We start from the raw sequence: 21,961 nt of genomic DNA, 5'->3' as shown, positions 1-21,961 counted from the left end.
GGTGAGAGGATTCACCAGAGCCAGAGCGGGGAGCAGAACAGGCAGACCGATGAAATACACTGCTGAGGGGAGCAACGGGTGGCAGGAGTGGTCTACGCACCATGTGGGACCCTCACCTGGCAGCCGGGATCGAGCTGGCACTGAAGAGGCTGAGGGCAGCTTCGCAACCCAGCGCTCACCCGCTGCGCCACCGGGGAGGCCCCCAATTGCCTTTTGATTTATTCTGTCTTAATAGCCTCTGCTTATCTGTTGCTTATATTTATTCTTGGCTTCTGATAGCTCAGCACCACCACCACCTCTTTTCTTCCCTGTGTCTTCACTTTCATTTGCCACTACAACTACTGATTCTCTTTCACGATCAGATCATAGACCAGAAAGAGAGTAGGAATCCACTGGTACATAATTATTATAATCCTTCTTGACTGAATCTCTCATACCGAGTCTACTCATTGGCAGCTCACCACCTAGGTGTGCATTCTTGGTCCAGTAAGTATGACAGAGGGCATATGGCATGGCCATCTTTGCCTAAGACGTCACTCGGGATGGTTTTCTTGAAGGACATAGTGACTGGGAAACCAAATCTATGGATGGTTTTCTGAGGTTCACTTTTTCTCCAAGTTGCATCAAAGACACTTTTTATGTGTTGATTATATTGATTTGTCTATGTCATATGAAAAGGACAGCTGACGTTTGAACTAAATACCAGATATCAATGATCTTCAATAGGGAAAGGTTACAGGTGAAAATATAGAAATTCTCTGCTCCCGTATTTTTTAGACATTAAATCAAATTAAAATAATGCCAACAGCTTACATTTTATATCTTCCTATGATTTTTCCAGTGAAAGCCATGGAGACAAAATGTCTGTAAGTTCCCCATTCTGCATGTTTGAGAATACTAGTATTCCCTCTGTGCTAATGGGAATATTGCAAAAAGAGCAACTGAGTCAAATGCTTTTGACGGAGATAATAAAAAAGCAGCCCTAGTTGACCAGAGGAGATAGCTCCGTTCTCAAGAAGTACATAGGAAGGTTACATGTTCATCTTTCTATCATCAGCTTCCTATTCCTGATGTTGCTTACACCCCACATTCCCTTCAAGCAGTTCATCTGCAGAGTAACATCCTGATGAACACTCAAGGGCAAAATGAACCCCTGATTATTGGGACAAAGTTTTAAGAACAACACAGACATGAAAACTCATTACTGACTTTACTTCCAATCCCCTTCCGTCGCCCCCTCCCCCAGGAAGTTAGAGTGATTGTGACTTGCAGTGAAGCTAAAAAGAAATGACCTCAAAATAACCTTAAAGTAATTTTAAGGAACCTTAGGCTTTCAATACTTACCACCTCATTATAACTCAGTACTAGTACATGAGAGAAATGGGAGAAAAAAAAAAAAGGAAGAATCAAAAAAAAAAGTCAATCTAGCAGCAAGAAAAAAAAAATTTAACCTGCATTGTTAGATTTTTTATTGTCCTCCCACTTGAGGTCACCCCAGCGCCAGGAAGATTCATCAGGACAAACCATGTCCAGCATCCAGTAAACACTGGACATCAAGCACCCCATTTCTCCTACTTGGCCTCAAACAGCAACTGAGTAGAAGGTAGGTAAATTGCATTTTGCGTTACCTTAAATCACTTTTGCCAGAACAGCAAGGATCTAAAAGATCACTTTTGCTAGAAGCTGTTCATTTTTCTGGGTAGTCAAATCATTACTATACAGTAAATCTTCTAAAGAGACCTAACAAATAACAAGACGTGAAACTAAAGCCGGCAAGAAAGAAACAATCACTCAGAGGTCTGGGGGATGCTTCGCAGGAAGAGCATGGTAAATGACTCTGGAATCCAGGCAATCATAAGTAGAGGAAGAGAAAATAAGTCTTTAAGGAACCAAGTCACTGTGGCTGGGATATTGAAGGGGGCTACTGTGGATCTCAGTGAGACTGGTGAGTTTCTACAGAGTCTGCACCTCCAGTGAGAAAAGTTCATCCGAGAGACCATGGTCTGCGTTGGTATTACTATATGATTTCACTCAAGAGTGAAAGATAAAGAAACAAAGCAAATAAACAAACAAACTAAAACAAAGGCTTAGATTTAGTAGTTATGAGAAGAAGGAGGTTAGGGGGCCAATGGTGGATAGGATCTAGATTATTGGTGGTAATATAATGTTGCACACCTGACACTTAATCTTATAAACCAATGCTACTTAAATAAAGGTAAAATAAAATAATCATTGTGGCTGTTGTGTGGATAATGGAATTTACAATGGCAAGAGTGGAAGCAGTGAGGAGGTCATTACAGTAGAGAGAGAATGATGGTTCATACCAGAGATGGGCTGTAGATTAAGGAGAGCAGATATTTCAAGACGGAGACCTACAATATTTAAAGATGAGATAAGTAAAGGAAAATGAAAATAATATGTTCATCAGGAAGGAGAAAACATATAAAACAGCAGTCACAAAAGCCTTCCTTGGTCCCATGATTTCTATGGAATCTCATTGATTCCACAGGTCATGAGAGAGGCCCATTTTTATCTTAATCTCTAGGAACTTCCCATGTGATTCTCCCACACAGGTTTTAGGGAACACTATAATGGAAAGCAAAGCTACCAAATTGAGTCCAGAATCCAAACTGCTTCTTTTTACATTTCCTTCACCCACCACTCTTTCTGTTGCTCCTAATCCTTCACAATCAGTTCTTAAAATATGAGTCCATCTCATCTTCACACTTGTATTAAATCATCGATTCTTCAAATGGTTAACTTGAGCTATTGCTCTAGCCTTTCTCCAGTTAACCCAATTTTTGAAAAGGATTTTCCATACCATCTCCACATTAATGTCCTAATAATTACTAGATTCGCCACAATCTCTTATCACCCTCTCTGATGGCACTACCTCAGGTCAATGAAGATCTTAATGTTATCAAATCTAACTGACCCTTCTTACCTCTCACCCAAATTTTCTTATCATATTGCCACTACTGCCTATTTATTCCTTCATAAAAATGCATTTCTTTGTAAAAAGAGATCCATCTTAAATCTAGCAGTGGAGATCTACTATTCCAACCCCCTAATTACCAATGACTCTCAATTCTGAATGTTTGATGCTGATCCCTGGGCTTGGGCTCAAAAACACAACTGCATGATGAAAACTGTTCACTGACTATCCCAGGGGTAGTTCAACTTCTCCTACTCCCCACTCTGACTTACATCCAAGCAGTCAAAACTCTTGTAATTTCACATTCCTGAAACCTCAGCTTTGTGTCTTCCTCTTTAACCCACACCATGCCTGCAAAATTTCAGGCTTCATCAGCAGATTCCTTGAGTGTTATTCCCCTTAATCTCACTGACTGTGATAAATAAGAAGGTAGTTTCAAAAATATGAGCACATCGCTGACTCACTTAGGACATTTCAGTGGCTCTCCAAACCACATCCTGGGACAATATAAGTTCTTATTAAGGACTGAACACCCTGCAGAGTGTGGCTGGTCTCCTTCTCCCTGAGACTCATCCCATTGTTTTACCATGTAGTTCCTACTGTCACATTGTTCTTTAACCTGGAATACATGTTTTTACTCAAGCTCTTTCTTTAACCTGGAATACATGTTCTTTAAAGTGTTAGCCCTCCTTCTTCCATAGTAATTGGCTCTACTATTGACTCAGGAAATGTATCTTAGACCTCAAGGATCAGCATATTATTTTCTCTTAGCCTTCTAAAACACATTGTGCTTAGCACTATCCATGTTGCATTGAAAAGTCTTGCTGGTAAGTAGATCCCCTCACTAGAGTATAAATTCTTCAAATGAAAGGATGTTATGTGCCACCTAAAACATAGTAGGATACATATTCATAGATGGATGACACTTCCACACCTTAGTTAACATTCCTTTGCCACTTACATTTCTAGAATGTAAAATATTGTTCTCATGCTGGTTCTGATAGAGAGATGTGAAACTAATTTGAGACTAATATCACTATACTCAGAGTATTCAAACACTAACAAAGTTTCCTGGTTTTTGCTCATTGAGTATATTTTTCATCCAGTTATTTTAGATGCAGAAAAAAGACAAAGTGAAATCTATCCTCTTTCTGAATAAACTTCCAGTGAAGTTTTTCTAGAAATGGCCATTTTCCAGGACATTTCAGTTTATTTCACCACATGAATTGTAGATTGAATTAAGCTATGGTTTCTTGAAAAGATGGTAGCTATATTTCACAAATCTTCTTGGTTAAATAATGGTTAAAAATAGCAATCATAAAGAAATATTTTTTGGGGGATTTTTTTTTCATCATCCACAGAAGGGTATGCTATAAAATAAAGCATTTCCACCTCATAGCTCCCATCTTGAAAGCTGGTATACCCAGTTGTGCACATGTTGAGAAAATGTAGCTCAATTTATATCCATTCCATATCATTCCGTCTATTATGCTCATAGAATCACAACCTCTCATAGTTTCTTGCCCCTCACACTTCCATTTTTTTTAAAGATTTATTTATTTTTATACAAGACCCAGAGTACAGGGCAGATGTGCGGGAGGGTGAGAGGATTCACCAGAGACAGAGTGGGGAACAGAACAGGCAGACTGATGAAATACAATGCTGAGGGGAGCAGTGGGTGAGACAGGAGAGGTCTGCTTCACCATGTGGGATTCTTGCTGCCTGGCTGGGATCGAACCCGTGCTGAAGAGGCTGCGGACAGCTCCAAAGCATGGTGCTCAACTACCTGCGCCGCCAGGAAGGCCCACACCTCACACTTCTTACAAAAGGACACTTAGACTGGCAGAAAATATGTCCACTTCCTCAAGGTATGTATGGGTAGAGTCTAAAAAAGATGCATTATGTACATAATGGCTTTGAAGTTTCAAGCTTCGTCTTCACAGTTCAAGAAAAATTTGCACTCTGCACCATACTGTATTCATGTTTATTTTTTGCTGACCTAAAGGGAGAACATAATTGATGCTTCCAGGCAGATGTACCACATCTATTTTGTGGCTCTTATATCTCCAGAATATCCTGGCAGTGTTCCACACGTGGCTGACATTTTGAGATGCGTATTGCTAAAAATGACATGATATGTAAAATGTTCCTCAGTTTAGGTTTGCTCAATGTTTTATAATGACTAAATATAGATGGGGTATTTCTGGAAGGAATATCATTGACATGTTGCTATCTCCTCAGTCCAAATCATCAGGGGACATATAGTGTTGATTTGTCCATTGCTTATGACTCAACTCCTAATCACTAGATTAAAGTGGTACAGGGCAGGATTTTCCACTGCAAAGTCACTAATTCCCCCTTGCCACAAGCAAGTATCTTGGGGAGAGATACCTTGGGTGATGTTAACATCCTGTTACTCCTGAATCTTTCATCCACCAGTTTTAGCATCCATGATACTAGTCTGATTTGGTTAATATAAATAGAAAATCATTCTTTAACATCTGTCACTCCTTTTATATTTATTCATTATTTTACACTAAGGGAGAGATCTGCTTTGCTCTACATTTATTTATATATTCATTAATTCAATTAAAAAATGAGGGTAGATTCTTATGTAATGACTTATAATCCTTTACAATGATTTCTTTTGATACTCAAGTTGTCCCAGATTTGGCCAGCAGGAGACCATTCTAGGTGGCTACTGTCTCTTTTTCATGTGTTTAGATCAAGCCTCCCTAGTGGTGCAAGGGGTTAAGCACAGCACTATGAAGCTAATCCACAGCCTCTGCAGCACGAGTTTGATCCTTGAATGGCCAGGGAGCAACCCACATGACGCAGCAGACCTCTCCTGTCTCGCTCACTGCTCCTCTCAGCAGTGTTATTTCAGTCAGTCTGCCTGTTCTGTTCCCCACTCTGTCTCTGGTGAATCCTCTCACCCCCAACGCATCTGGCCTGTACCCCAGCTCTTGTATGCATAAATAAATCTTTAAAAAATTAAAAAAAATACATCAAGGGATATTAGACAAAATGACTGATCTTCAGGCATCAAAAACTCAGTGTCATGAACTACAAGAAAGACTGAGAACTATCCAGATTAAAGGAGGTTAAAAAGACCCCACAGTTTAATGTAATCCATAATCTAGAATTATTTTTTACAATTGTTATAAAGAACACTACTAAGCAATTGATAACATTGTGAGTAAGAATTCTAGATTAAATAATAATATTGTAGTAATGTTAATATCTATAAGTATACTAAGATTATGTCAGAAAATGTCTATTTTAAAAACATATACTTTGAAGTATCTTGAGGAAGAGGGAATCACATCTGGAACTTCAACACATCAGATAACAAACCATAATTGTTTACACGTAAATATCTACATAAGCAAACAGAGACAATGCCAAAATCAACATGGTAAATGCTAACATTAGAAGATTCTCAGTAAAGGTCATAAGAGAATTCTTTCCACTGTTTTGCAACTTCTCTGAAGGTCTAAAATTACATCAAAATAACAACCAAAAAAAAAAAAAATCAAGGAAACCTTTCCAGAATACAACTTATTTACCCACCTAATACAGTAATTCCTTTGTGAATATATCCCCTTCAGACATACATCCCTTCCTTGACTAAGCAGTTTCTAGAAGTATGCCATAGGGAGAAATTTCCACCATTGGGCATTTCTAGTTGTCAATTTAACCCCAATTATGGCATCTTAAAACTTAACTTCTGTGATGCTGCCTGTAACTTTGGATCACGATAGAATAATTTTGTCCCTAATTGTAAAAGGAATCTGTTGTAATGTGTCTGTAGCATTTTAAAGTCAATTATTCCATTTTTGTACACAAATTACATATATGAAAGATCTAGACCATCACATGGCTGGCTTCTTGGGCATAGAACAAAGCACAAGGCCTCATATTTGATATAAAGTTCTAACATTGATGACTTCAAACTCTTCATTTCTCAGCAAGGAAACCTATGTTTTCATTTTGCACTGGGTCCCAAAAGTTTATACCCTGGCCTGCTTCCACAAACCTATGGCACAACTCTATATCCACTGGACATCACTGAGCATACAGTGTGACTAGAAAACAGCTTCTGTGCCAGGATAAACCCCTTCATTCAGGCAGTGGTAACCAGATTCCAGGTGCACATCCTGGCCACAGTATAGGCTGCACTACCACACCCATGTCCTTCCTTGGCAAGATACACTTAGGCAGGGCACAGCTTCATCTGGAGGCCCAGACTCCCATGTCCCAGACTCATACACATTCTTATGGGTCTAAAAGAAAGGATCCACATTTGGCAGAGTAGAATAAGATTTCCTCTTGACTTTGGTGACATTCTTCCATTGAGAAGGGAAAGAGGGTTTCAAACTTTTGTATAATTTCTACCCAGTGCTAAGGCTTGGTCTGAACATATTTTCCATTGCCTGAGAAAAATGTTCACCTTTTGAAAAGGGAGGAAGGAAACAGAACAGGTAGATATGGCAGCTTCTGGCTCTTTCAAAGTTGCACACAACACACCACAGAGCAGTATGGTTTTACTCTGATTGCCATCTGACCTCTTCTTTATTGCAGTGCAGATAATTAGGAGCTGTGCACAAGCCACAGAGGACAAAGATGATCCTTATAATGAACTACTTGTGAGCTATGGATTCTCTAAGTAGCCCGATGCCACGGCAGCCCCATGGCACAGTCATGTTACACAGCCAGCAAATGCCCTTTCAAGGAACCATAGCTCACATGTTTATTGCTTCTCAAACCCACAGAAACAAAGGGAATATATAAAGCTCAATGCAGGCTCAGAGGTCAATACAATGAGGGTAATGCACTTGACACTTAAAGCAGATTGCTATCTAATAAGGGAACTGAATCTACAAATAACTTCAAAATACTTATGATTCTGAGCAAATGACAGTAAGTATCAGAAGGAAAGTGCTAACTATTGTATTAATAAATGCCATGAGAATTCAAAAGTGAACATTTAGATTTTATCAATTTTGAAACTGGACCTGCTAGAGAGTGTGTCTTTTCCAGGACTCAGGAGTAACTAGCTTTAAAGGATTGCTAGAGTAGGTTTCACAAAGGAGAGAGCACACAAGATGACCTTGGGTACAGGGAAGGGGGAGGGGAGCTGCAGAGGAGGCTGGGTACTTTAAAAAAGTGGAAAGGAGTCCCATAGCTGGAATCTGAGCTGAGTTTCTCAGTGGGACACAGCACACTCAGTTGGGCATGATGTGAGGTATGCCTGGAGATGTAGGGTAAGGCTGAATTTGAATATTAGGCAGGTGTACTTATATTTACTTCATTTAATATCTAATTTGATGGTCAGGAGGGGGCTATGACAGTCTTTAGCAGGTGAAATTACTTATCAAAGTCATGAAGCAGAGGTCCATAATTGAGGTTTACTTGGATAGTTCTCTTTTATAATTTTCAGAAGATACCACCGACTTCTCCCCCATTAAAAAAAAAAAAAAACAATGTTTTTACAGCAGGCCTATAAAATTATGTTAGGAGTTTCATAGCTTTTAAACGAGATTCTCTAGTCATTGTTGACACAACCGCATGGATATTTTTAATCATGTCTCAAATGAGCAGTACTTTGCAGTACATTAAAATTATATCCAGGATATACCCTACTTCATAGATTTCTTTTTTAAAAAACAAAAAATAGTAGCTTTCTGCTTTGTCTTATTCCAAGAGGCCGCCAAGCCATGTGACTCTCATAGGCAACTGTTTTCCCTGTTCCCCCTAACTCCAACTGCCAGAGTGGAGGAAAGGCCCAAGCGGGCAAGTAGGGTCTGACCGACTAAGGGTTAAGGACACAGGCAAAACAAAACATTCTGTAAGCACATGAAGAAGAGGGAGAAAAATAAAAAAGAAAAGCAATGGCAAAGCAGCCAAATGTTCACCCAGGAAAATAAACAACTACGAATAATTGAATATTCCTACTTTTGACAACCATCCAGCAACACAAGTAACAGATGCCACAGTGGCCCATCTACCTCCATCCTGACTGAATCAGAAAAATGAGAGGAAGCCTGCGGGAGTCACTCCTTAGAGATGGACTTCTGCCAATGAGGGTGGGGGAAGGCAGTTAGTTATGTGCTGGCTTTATTTATTTTTACCTTTATAACATCACTTTTGAAATGGGGTCTCGGCGATTTCCAGTGACAGTCAGTTTGGGTGAGCAGTCAACACCTCTTGGACACAGTGTGGAATTATTATTTTTTTTTAAAGATTCATTCATTTATTTATACAAGCACTGGGTGTAGTCAAAAGCGTGGGAGGGTGAGAGAACTCACCAGAGCAAGAGCGGGGAACAGAACAGGCAGACCGATGAAATACACTGCTGAGGGGAGCAGCGGGCAGCAGGAGAGGTCTGTACCCATGTGGGATTCTCGCCTGGTGGCCGGGGATCGAACCAGCGCTGTAGAGGCTGCTGGCAGCCTCGCAGCCCAGCACTCAACCGCTGCGCCACCGGGTGTGGAATTAGTAAGGAAAACACAATAGTTTAAGATGATAGACACTTGTCCTCCTAAAATAGAGTCCATGTTGTATGTTGGCCACTAAGATAGCAAATATGTACTGATTTAAATATATGATATATAAAATATATGTATGTGTATATGTGCACATCTATATATGTACATATACACACGTCCATATCAAAATGTATCAATATTACACATGATACACACACACATTGTTCATAGATATATGTGATCATGAGGAGGGATGCAATTTATAGAAAGAGAAAGCAATCACTTTCTTCAAAGTAACACTCAAATGCACATGAACTTTTTTTTCTATGATGGTTTTCAAACTCCCACCTAATAGGAATTAATTTGGTTAATCAGCAAGAACATTCAGGGAGGGATGAAAAGGATTTAAGGTCTGGTTCCCTGTTTACCACCAGCCAGTCAGGTCACATAATCTTTCTGAACATCACTTTATTTAGCTGTTAAATGATGAGTCTGGATGAATGGGTGAAGTCAGCCTTTCTCGAATAGTGCTTCATAAAATTTTTACCTAGGGTCTTGTTATTAAAGGTATGGTCCACAGACCTATGGAAGCATCGGCATCATCTAGGAACCATATACAGTTATTCTATAGAATCTCAGACCATGGAGTGGTCTAATGAATCACTTTAATTGAATCATCTGCATTTTAATAGCATTCCAGTCGATTTGCATGCAGGTTAATCTTGAAAAACACTGTTTCTGAGCAAGATACTCAAAAGCTATCTGATTGTAGAATTACCCAGATAACTTAACACAAACATTACTTCCCTTGACCTTCCTCCAAGGTCTGATCTAACAGGCCTAATGCAGAAGCCAGGAAATCTGCATATTTAACTAATATTCTATATGGGTCTTTTTCCATGAAAATATAACTTTCATAAATAATTAAATAATTGCATTTATATTGTTTCCCTTTAAAATGGAATGATCTCTAAGTGATATCATGCCAGCCAGTTTCCTGGTGTTTTTGTAGAGATTAGCTAATGTGATGATAGCAGGGTACCAGTCAATATTTCCCCCTCAGCTGAATGGCCCAGCTGCCAGAAAGGTTTTGCCTGATGTGGTTTTAAAATATTTGAAATCTTAATGGACCATTGCTTAAATGGAGGAATCATAAGGAGCTATGATGTTGAATTGCAATAATGTAATGACTAATATATAAATGATACTAATTTTGCAAAATCCCCTGAAGACAATTGTCATCAGATTCATAAGCTACATTCATCTATCAAAATTCTTATTTAGCACATTAAGATGTTTTTAGTTCTTCCAAAACCAATCTTAAAAAGAAGAAACATGGCGACAATTATATCCAATTTGGCTTTTCATTTATTGGGAATAAAGACTATCCTCATGTGAAATGTGCTATTTGCTGGGAAGTGCTTGCAAATAGCAGCCAGAAGCTCTTATTTCAACAAAACATGAAAGTTATTAAAAAAAAAAAAAAGGCGGGGGAGGGGAGTGTGATTTCCCCTACAAGCAAATCAAAGGCATTCCAAACAAGGTCCTAAAGGCAGTCTTTTCCTACTTTTTTTTTTTTTAATAGAGGCATGTTTTATTTATTTATTTATTTTATTTGTTTGTTTGTTTGTTTTTGTTTATACAAGCACTGGGTACAGTCAGAAGCGTGGGAGGGTGAGAGAATTCACCAGAGCCAGAGCGGGGAGCAGAGCAGGCAGAAGGACAGAAGTACACTGCTGAGGGGAGCAGCGGGCGGCAGGAGAGGTCTGCGCACCATGTGGGACCCTCCTCCGGTGGCCGAGGAGCAGCCGGGGATCGAACCAGTGCCGCAGAGGCCGCGGGCAGCTTCGCAACCCAGCGCTCAACCACTGCGCCACCGGGGAGGCCCAGTCTTTTCCTACTTTTGATGACATTCAACATAGTTAATTTTCAATTTACATTTCAATGTACATCAGTCCCCAAGTCAAATGCAATAATTAATGGCAAATTATGTCTTGATGTACATAAATAATTGTAAATGAATTAAAGGATGTGTCACTTGCTATGTAAGAATAAATTAAAAATATTTTATAAATATTAGTAGAGTGTATTAATTGCATAATATAGGATTTAAAGATATTGTAGGGTTTTCTTAAAAAATTATGTACATATTCAGGTATGATAAAATGATTCTATCGCTGAAGATATTAGTAAGATAGTTATCACAAAAATATTTCATGACTCCATAAAGGTGGGAAGAGGTAGAAAAGAATTTTTCATTTTTAATCTTCTTTGATCTTATCATGACTGGAAGAGTTGGATAACTTGGACTGTCTTAGAATGGATTTCTAAAGAATTCATAATCTATAATCTACAGAAAAATGACTAAGGCACTACAATTTTATTTCAGTTCAGTTAGATCCAGTAGATATTAACACACCTACTAGTGAATAATGCTAGTGCTGGGAGGATCAAATATGGCATAAAGTGAAGAGAGTTAACTCTGTGCCAGTTACTCTTTTCAAAGACGACCAATTCCAAAGTTATAATACCTCTAAATCTTGCAATAGTTCTATGAAGTAGGCACTCTTCTCACCAAAGTCATTAATACACAGACGCCACTAAACTAAATATTAGTAGAACTGGAAACCAACAGGTGTCTGGGACCAGGATTTCCTCCATCAGGGGATACAAATGTGAAACAAAGGTGCAGAAGCCAGGGTAACTGGCAGAGAAGTGCTTAGAAGGGAGAAGGAAAATATACATGACCAAGGATCATGGGAAACTAAAAGGATGTTTGAACCATTCTTTGCCAAACTTTGTATCCAAGGAGAAAACCCTAGAATTTTCTAGCATGCAAGTGATAATCAGTAATTATGAGGGCAATTATGGAGTTGCAGGCTTCAGAAAAGTAAAGGAAGTAGAGGAAAAGGAAAAGCCACTTTGAGAAGAAAGAAATTGAAGGACATGTTTTGAACATCCTTGCTATCTTGCCTCTCTTATCCTTAGCTACAGCCTAGAGGACAATCAGTTTTGGCCTGCTAGGTTCAAATACCCAGGAGGCCAGCCTTTCTGAGACATGTAGGAAGCAGAGAGCTGGATGTGTTAAGGGAGAGTACAGACAAACAAATCATGCTCTCAGGTGACCTGGTGCGATAAAGTCAAAGAATTTGTTGGCTACAATTAACTAACTAAATAACTGTAGGAAAAATGTTTTCCATGAATCTTACATCAAAAGCACAGCTTACCAAACAGCCTCTTCTCCTTGGCCTGTCAGGACCCAGGCCAACACCCAGGGGAAGACCTCCCAGATAGCCAGTATAGTGAAGGTGAAATGCATATTTTGAGAGGAAGATTTCATTTCCTACGAAACTTAAATGTCTCTGCAAATAGCAATTTGCTTCTATTCCTAATCCCTAACCCATCGACATCTGCTATGAAGAATTCCTGCAGTCCTCAAATAAATCCCTCTTGTCCCGTATTCTTTATGGCACTCTCAAAAGGCAGCATTTGAATAAAACAACAATAACCATCTCTGCCCTCCAGCTCTCAATTTCCTTCTGAAGGGGTTTATACATTCTTGGACACACAGAGGAGATTTTATAGCAACCCACTGGGCTAGGGTAAGAGGAGGGGAGAGGGATTTTAAAGGAGGAGAAAGAAGTTTTTGTGTTTATAAATATGTTTGAGATTATAAAAACACTGATGGCAAAATATGATAAAGACATCCTTGGACTCATCTGAAAAGCTATCTCCTTTCTTTTTTTTTTCTTTTCCACGGTCTTTTTTTCTTTTTTAAGTCTTACTTGGGTCAAACAAATGCAGTTTTAAAACACATTTCCATGTTTTAAGGTTCTGAGGAAAGAGTTTTAAAAGTAGGCTATAAAAAAATCCTTAATGCCTTTAATGTCTTATTTTTGCAGATTTGCTGGAAAGTACGGTAAACAGTCATTGCTCAACTTTTCCCATCAATGCCCCTTGAACTCTGTCATTGATGATGAACAGCAGGATCCATTTGTGTGGTTTCTTTCTCTCAGGAGCAGTTTTTCCTGGCATTGTTGAGACACCTGCACTCTCACAATCTAGGCAGAATCTCTTCTCCAAACTGATTTGCTGATTGTACTCCAGAGGAAATTATCAAACATTTAAAACACAATTTTAAAAGAGTAAATTTAGTAGAGGTAGAGACAGCTCTGGTAGTTTCTTGCTGTCCTCTAAATCTACACTCTGCAGAAGCATCTGGTCTGTCCAAAGCCCCTCTTCAGCGCTCTGTAAATCTTGTCTGTGTTTCTACAGGACAAGGTCACCCAGAATGTACTCACAGGCTATGCGCACGGCGGCCTTCCTGCTCTTGGAGGTCCCCAGGTGGCTCCACGCCACACACTGGCACCAATAATCCTCTGGCCCATGGAAATCCTCCACCTGCTGCCTGGTGACGTTGATAAACACCTCCCGGACCTTCAAGCCTGATAGGGAAGAGAGAGCAAGTCCTCTGAGGCCTTTGCATGTCTCAAACAGAAAGTTAAGGCTAGCCAAACCTTTTCTTGTTAATTAAACAATTTTGTTTTTAATCAAGGCGAGATTTTAATTACTTTGACAATAATATATTACTGCTAATTAAATCCCAACAGCTGAGGAGGCTGGAAAGAACAAGTGTAAAGTATTACCAACAAATGCAGCTCCAATACAATATAATAGTTCTGATGGTACCTTGACATAGTGTTTTTTTCTTTGCCTTCTCCATGTAAAATTGACTACAACGAATGTGGCACCAAATTAACTGCTGGGATTCTAAAGCTAAAGATGCTTCAACATACCAACCTTGGAGACAAAGTTCCAGGTGGTTTTAATGCCCCTACACCTGGGAGAGAGAGGAAGAAAGCAAACATGTGGGAATTATAGGAAGGGCCAAAGGCTCAAGTTCAAAGGCTCAGAAAACGAACCTGATGCAGAACATTGAATTAAGTTTGTCCAGGAGACCTAGGGAGGCAAACCCTGGAGGGCCTCGGTAGGGATGACACAAGGAGGTAAAAAAAGAAATACTTTTATAGAAAGAGCATCGGAGACCACATCTGTAAAATGAGATAAAAACTAAGATGTTGACCTTTAATTCATTATCCTTCTTCCTCATCATCATCATCCTCTAAATGGTTAGACAACTTGCTTTGTAGTTCTTACTAGGGAGTGTGAATTTCTTCCAAAACTCTGAATAGTCACCTTGCACAGAGTGTCAAGGATGAAAGGAAAACCACTCACTGGCCATTTCAGTTTAAGCACCACAAGCAGGGCAGCAGCCCTCAGTCAGCACACTTTCTCCAACCAAGACACATTTGCTCAGAGAGAGGCAGCATGGGAGTGCAAAAGGAATGATGCTTATTGAATCCCACTTAAGTGCCCCCATCATGATAAGCCTTTAACCTATTCATTTATTACATTTCCACAACAGACTGATGCAGTAGATGCCACTGCATCTCCAACTCTGTAGAGGAGAGAACGATGGCTTTAGTGAAGCTAGGCCATTCATCCACAATCACACAGTCTGTAAATGGGGGATCCACGTTCCTGAACCCAGATCTGTCTACACCAAAACCAGCTCAACACACAGGACCTCTCAATTCATTTTTGTCTCTGTATTTTAGGTATATTTATACTTAATTATGGAAACAAGACCAACACATAGAACTTTTAAAGAAAAATTATGTGTGTAACTCTGTTTTTGCCTTTAAGTTCAATAGGACTACAGGGCACATAATCTAAATGTGCCAGAGAGGCTCGGTGCTGTAGGTGGAAGCTGATTATATCGTGGGTAGTGGCAGGATTTCAAGAACAATAATGGAGGTGTAGGATTTGTCAGGTTGAGGAAACATTTCCTTCGAGCCAATCAATAACATGTTATTTATAGGGTGTGATGAGATAATTTTATGACCACATAAATCACCATGTACAATTGGAGCTGTAACTTCCTAATTTTGTAGGAGGCCCCACATACAGAAAAGCATCTTGATGACAGTTGGTAATTCACATTTCCACTATTTGTGGAAAGTACAGGAATGTATGAGTGTCGAAAACTGTCTCCCACATCAAATAGGAAAGAAGCCTTAGAGGGTTATTATTGTTCATATTATTGTTGCTGCCTTTTTTTTTTTTTTTTGGTCTTTTGTATTTAAATAAAACTAGTCTGAGTGGGAGGACAAGGGCAAGGAGAAGGTGGAGTTGGCAGGTAAAGAAAGAGGGAAATATCACAGAAAGGTGGAATAAAGACAAAAAAAAAATGGTCTGTTAGGACAGAAAGCAAACAGGAGAGAAGGCCCAGCCCGGGGATCAGAAAGTAAGGCTGAATAAACAACAATACAGGACTAGGCTGGAGAGAATAAGGCTTGTTTTATATTTTTGTCTTTGATTTGAGGCAAATGGTGGATGATCAACTTTGAATAGTGAAAGAACAGGAGTGAACAGCAAATCCCACTGGGAGGTAGGGTAAGTTGAAGGTGACAGAGCTCCCGTGCACAGGACTGGTAAGCCTGTTTATATAGAATACTGCCACCCTTTGGAAATCAGGGTCACCTAAGAAACAGTCAATAAACTTGAAAGGTCACAAATGTGTTCAAACTAATGGGGAACAATTCTATTTTTTCCCACTGTCTCTACTGCACAAGAATATCTAAGCTATTCCAAATGAAGACAAGCATCGCCTCAAAATGGTTCAGGATCATCAAGTTTATTAAACAGGGAGTTTCCAAATCTCAGAAATAGCCATAATTTAATCTAGGGCCATGATATTTTTAGGGCCCCTCAGATAAGTTTTAATGAGGTATGGGTCCAACAGCATAAGTGGAAAAGAAAGTTATGTTCACATATCCACAGAAACAGAATGCATAGTGTGCCACACAGGGCCACAGGAAGAAGCAACAGGGTCTGGCAGGAAGCAGAAGGAGTGGGGGGGCATGTGGGTAAGAGTCTTTAATGTGCTTGCTGTGGGAAAGAATAGGAGAGGAAGGATAAGCAGGTTTTAAACTGACTAGTTTGGGTCCAACCACTATGGAAAGCTGTCTGGAGGTCCCTCAGTCTATTAAAAATGGAGCTACCATATGACCCGGCAATTCCACTCCTAGGGATCTACCCAAAGGACACAAAAACATTTATTCAAAAGAATACCTGTACCCCTATGTTTATTGCAGCACTATTTACAATAGGTAAAACCCGGAAACAACCCAAATGCCCAAAAATAGATGACTGGAACAAGAAGATGTGGCATATATACACAATGGAATATTATTCAGCAATCAAAAAAGATAAACTCATACCATTTGCAGCAACATGGATGGAGCTAGAAGGAATTATGCTCAGTGAAATAAGTCAGAAGGAAAAAGAAAAATATTGGATGGTTTCACTTATAGCAGGGATATAGGGGAACCAAATAAGACATTGGTGTAAAAAATAACAGTACAAAACACAACAAAGCAAAAATGGACAATTATAAATCAGAGACATACTGCAGGGGAGGAGGAGGGAGAGGGATCAGAGAAAGGGAGGGAGGAACACAGGGGACTGAGGTGATGGTGCACAGGTGCATTGGTGAAGGAAACTATGGGGACTACACCTGAAGGGGTGGAGAGAAGCAAATATTTTTCAAAAATGAACAATGATGTAAAAAATTTAAAAATATATAAAAAAACAAAAAAAAAATAAACTGACTAGTTTGAATAATTCTAACAGGCTATGGAACATAATGACTATTCCTCATATCCTGGTACCAGGTACTGGAGAATACTTGCCCAGAATCTGAGAGTTCTACAGAAGTGGTTGGAGGTACAGGTTGTGAATCAGTTAGTCTGCATATGCAAGGCACAACCACAGGCCAATTCTCAGCTATCTCTATGAATCAGTCTTCAGTAAGGCAGTCCTGCAGAGTCAGCAAGAAGATCCCAAGATGTCAGAGCATTGATATAGAAAGTAGAAATCAAGACGATTCTACATGGACAGTCACCTCTTGTTTTGGAATGAATAAGCAGTAGACCATGACCTTTACGATGAAGGTCATTACTGATCTTACCCCACTAAATGTGCGGAAATTTTGCAACTCCTCATTCAGACTAGCTGCCACTGAGAAAAGTAATGATTTCAACATGATTTAGTTGCCAGTCCTTTGCAGAGGCTCTTCATGGGATTGGAGAAGCAAAACAAATATAAAACCACCTATTTCCAAATAGAATACATTTTCCCTTCAGGAAAATCAGGGTGGCAGGATTCTTTAGAAGGCCACACATGACATAACAATCTCCCTAAAAGTGTAATTTCTTTTTGGATTGGGCCTTCTCCAAGTGTGAGGTCTTCAGTCTTACAACTATTCCTTTCAGGAAAACTCTTTTATTCTATTCTCTATTCTACGAAATAACTATTGAATAAGATTAAAATTTTTGTTTCAAATAGTATATTATCTCTCATGAGACACATCAGAAACATCCATGGAAGGCTATTCTCTTTCAGCCTCCAGCCCACCTCCCACTGAAGTTCATCCAACAGCATATTACAGAGACAACCATCTCCTTGTACATTTCAAGAGATGACAGCTAACTTGTTCACAGGAAATGCTACAGGGGAGCAAACATTCCAGGCAAATAGAAGGTGGCATCTCATAAATAAGAGCAGCATTGCACCTGATAACTTGTGTAACTAATAAGCCTGGAAAAGTCCAACCCTTTAAATTATTGTGCAAATTATAACCATCAGCCTTTGTTATGGAGTAGAGTCTTACGGAATATAAAAATATGACTATGAGACTCATATGCTAATAAGCTCTCTGGGCTGCTGGATGCTTTAGTTGTAGATAGACTAATGTTGGCAGCCGATGAGTAATTGCCCTGCATGTACTAAGCATAACAGAGCGCACAGGACTTCATCATTTGTCAGCTTTATTTGTTTAAATGAGAAAAATGCTGACAGCAGTTATTGCTGTAATCCCCTTATTTATCAGATGGAAAACACTAGTTACTCTTAGCAGGTCTAATCCTATTGGGAGACTAAAAGTTAGAGAATTTTCAAACTAATTGAAGGCCTATGCTTCACTGTTCAAAGAAAGGAAATTTAGAAGTTAGGGACAAAGAAATGGAGAAAAAGACTGAAAATAACTTCCTTATGGTCAACTTTTAATAAAAGGACTCCAGTCATAGCCTAAGATCTTAATTTGTTCTGCAGAAAATAAAGAATCCTGGAATAGTATTTAACATTCAGCACCACACCAACTACAGCCCCGTGCCTGTGAACAGCTGTTCCCATGCCTTTTATCTACTGCTCATTATCACACTTTCACAAAGCCCATCAGTAGCATCCTGCCGTGGCTATTGTTGCCAACCTGTTCTCAAATACACCTGGTGATGGGCACTTGGGGAGGAATTTGACACAGTTCTCAGATGCTCAGCACCCCTCACAGCTTTATGTACCTCCATCGTTTGGAACTTCTGTATAGTCAGATGCTTGGCTTGCTAAACATATTAACTACATTCAAGAAGGGAAATGAGATGAACTCTCCCTCCTCTAAGATATATTTCATATGCCCAGCCGCACAGAAGCGGTCAAGATTAGCAAATGAGGTTTGGTTAAAATATTTTCTCACCCTAGTCTCTGTAACCATTTCCCTGGACCATTCCAGCCCAGTATTTGACCTGCTCCACACCTAATTTCCCCCACTGCGATGTTTCATGATTGAGGATGAAGGGTCCAAAGAACTACTCCAAAATGATTCCATAAGCAGCACAGAACCTTACTCAGTTCTCTGGGAAAGGGAAAGGAGCAAATTATACATGAAAAGCAACTGTCTCTTGTATTTGAGAATCTTCCCTACTGGACCAGCATTTTCCTAGGGATGAAGCCTCTCTGATCCCTGGATGCAGTTCTGAGGTTGTTTCTCCTCATCTACTGTCTCTCGGGAAGAAAGAAAACAGACATCCCAGCCAGCTAGGAAAAAAATGGGCCCACCACTTACAAAAAATAATGTTTTCCACTTGTCTATTACTGGTCCAGGGACAGAGTCTAGAAAATAAGCTTTAACACTGAGATGTCCTCCTGTATTTTGAATAATATCGCCATTACCATCATTGATATTTATTATGCTATTTGTATGGCCATTTACTTTTATTAATGCCATCACATATATTATTTTATTTCATCTTAACACCATGTTATCATTATTTCTCTTTTTATTATTATTTTGCTGCAGGTCCTGTACCACAGGAAATAGATCAAAGATGTCATTTTGTTTTCTTCCACACCAGGGATTAAATTAATCAGCACAAAAGTGTCTGGTAGAGAAAATCAAATTATCTTGATAATTTGGACACACATTATTTGAAAATAATTATATCGAGTACTAACTCTCATGTGCCTGCCACTGTGCTTGGTGTCGAGGATACTGTGATGAAGCAGATGACCAAGATTCCTGCCATCACGGAGCTTATAGACTAGAGGGGGAGATTTTCCAATCTGCTCCAACAATGTAGTATGACAACTACTGTGACCAGAGAAATGCAGACCACAAGCTCCCATAGGGGGTCTCCTGACCCCCCACAGCATCAGCCTTTGCGAGTGGGAACCAAGTTGCCAGTCCTTTGCAGAGACCATTATATAGCTTGGTCTCTAGGGCAAGGCTCTGGTATGGATGCATGAATCTAACATGTACTTAGTTTCAAAAGTGAGTTCTCAGAAATAATTTTCATGGGATGGTGCCTCCATTTCATGGGCTCAGGTATCCTCAGGCCAACGTGCTACTAAAAATAGTGAATTAAATATAGATAATTAAAAGGTAGTATCATATTTCATTTTGCTGGCAGATTCTTAATTAGTCCTAAATATCTTTTGCCACTTCATCCTAGCAACATGTATTTTGATTTAAAAAAAAAAGAATCATCCTTTGAATGTGTATTATGCCTAATGAATACTCTTTAGTTCTCCCTGGATAATAACCACTCCATGCATTGCTCAGAAGAACCACAGTTCAGTCTTAAGTACAGAATCTCTGAATACGCCCAAGCTCTCCAGTTTCTTCCACACCAGAGATTAGAATTAATCAACACAGAGGTGTCTGGCAGAGGAAACCAAATTAACTTGGTAGCGTTTGAGGACAACAGAAAGGGGGAAAAAACTTAGAAGGCAGACATGGGCATGGTCAAAGTACTTAAAGGGCAAAACCCTGGAAATGGAACTCATTCAAATACCATAATCACAGCTTTGTGGGAGACAGTCATGATTTCCAACCCTGCTGCTTCATTTCTGCAATCATTAAAATCAGATCAGGCCCTGAGGCCAGGAAAGAGATCAGACAACTGTGTCGCCCACAGTGCTACCACTGGCTCTGAGAATAACACAAAGCCTAAATGTAAACTAAATGAGGGAATCACAGGCAAGAAAAGTGTTATTCTATGAAAGATAAGTACATACAAATTAATTATATTAGTTTTTATCTCTTTGCAATTGCAAAAGTTCACTTATTTGCTTTTTGAAGTATAATCACCAGTCATTTTCCCCATCAAAAAAAAAAGAGAGAAATTTTCTATTCATCACTTTGAAGGCTAACACTGGACACTTGCTACATGCCTGGCCTTGGCTAAGCATTATGAGCATTAGGTTCTAGAATGTCACAAAAGTTCTGTATGGCAGATATAATCATGACTGTTACTTTGCACAAGGGGGAACTAAGGTGAATGGGAGCCAAGTAACACATCTATCCAAAAGTTTGCAGAAGGAAAAGCCAAATTTCAAACATGCACCATTTAGCACTAATACCCGTGCCCTTAACTAGTAGACAATCTTCAGTTTATTTTAGATCCTTACTAATTTCCACCTCAAAAAAAGCAGCACACTTCTGAATGCTGTATAAACAGAAAAGACTGAAAAAGTCCAAACTTATTGGTCAATAATCCAGAGTTAGAACACATCTCTGGTCAATATCAATAATTGTTACTAAATAACTAAAATGATTAGCTACACACTCTCTCTCTGCTAAGGATGGAATGAGTATAAACACTCTCCAAATTTTTGCAGGAAAGATTAAACGAGACACAAGAGACAAGGCCTTCATACTCTGTCACAGGTTTAAGGAAGGAATTCATACTATTTTCCCAAAACCTTTTAAGAATATGTCAGTCCTCTCTAAGAAGCAGAGTGATGTGTAGATTAAATCTGGGGTGAGGTGGGAGAATGTTTCTATAAAAGTGAGTTTTAAACCCACAAACTGTCAATGGAACACTTGAGAGATTGATTATTTCTGTGTTATGTGGTCTAAAATATATGCTTCCCAAATGTACCTTGGTGATTTGTGAATCATTGAAGGTAACATCAAATTAATGGTTTTCTGGAAGATACTATATTCAAATCCCCATCACCAGCACAGCAAAAGTTCTTAGATATAAACTTTAAAGATTTAATACATTTTTATTTCTACTCTTCTCCCTTTTCTCAACACAATCCATTAACCTTTTATCCCCAGAGAGCGACTCTAGTTGTTTAAAAAGGAAATCACACACAACGAAATCCCTGAAATGATATTCTTTAAGAAGAAAAA

The 21,961-nt window shown here is 39.2% G+C and overlaps 1 protein-coding gene across 16 annotated transcripts in view; it reads right to left on the bottom strand.

Annotated features, from left to right (window-relative positions):
- The window catches only part of UNC5D (unc-5 netrin receptor D), a 726,786-nt gene that overhangs the window by 191,932 nt on the left and 512,893 nt on the right, over nucleotides 1-21,961 (bottom strand). For all 16 annotated transcript variants that reach the window (XM_054700868.1, XM_054700869.1, XM_054700865.1 and 13 more), the window contains one exon: nucleotides 13,728-13,871. In XM_054700868.1, the coding sequence (XP_054556843.1) occupies nucleotides 13,728-13,871 (144 nt within the window). The remainder of the gene's footprint in view (nucleotides 1-13,727; nucleotides 13,872-21,961) is intronic.

Source organism: Talpa occidentalis, unplaced genomic scaffold (assembly GCF_014898055.3).
Source record: "Talpa occidentalis isolate TD23 unplaced genomic scaffold, MPIMG_talOcc4v2.1 talOcc4.4, whole genome shotgun sequence".
Taxonomy (NCBI): Eukaryota; Metazoa; Chordata; class Mammalia; order Eulipotyphla; family Talpidae; genus Talpa; species Talpa occidentalis.
Note: the sequence above shows the minus strand (reverse complement) of the source record. Positions and strands in the feature narration are given on the sequence as shown.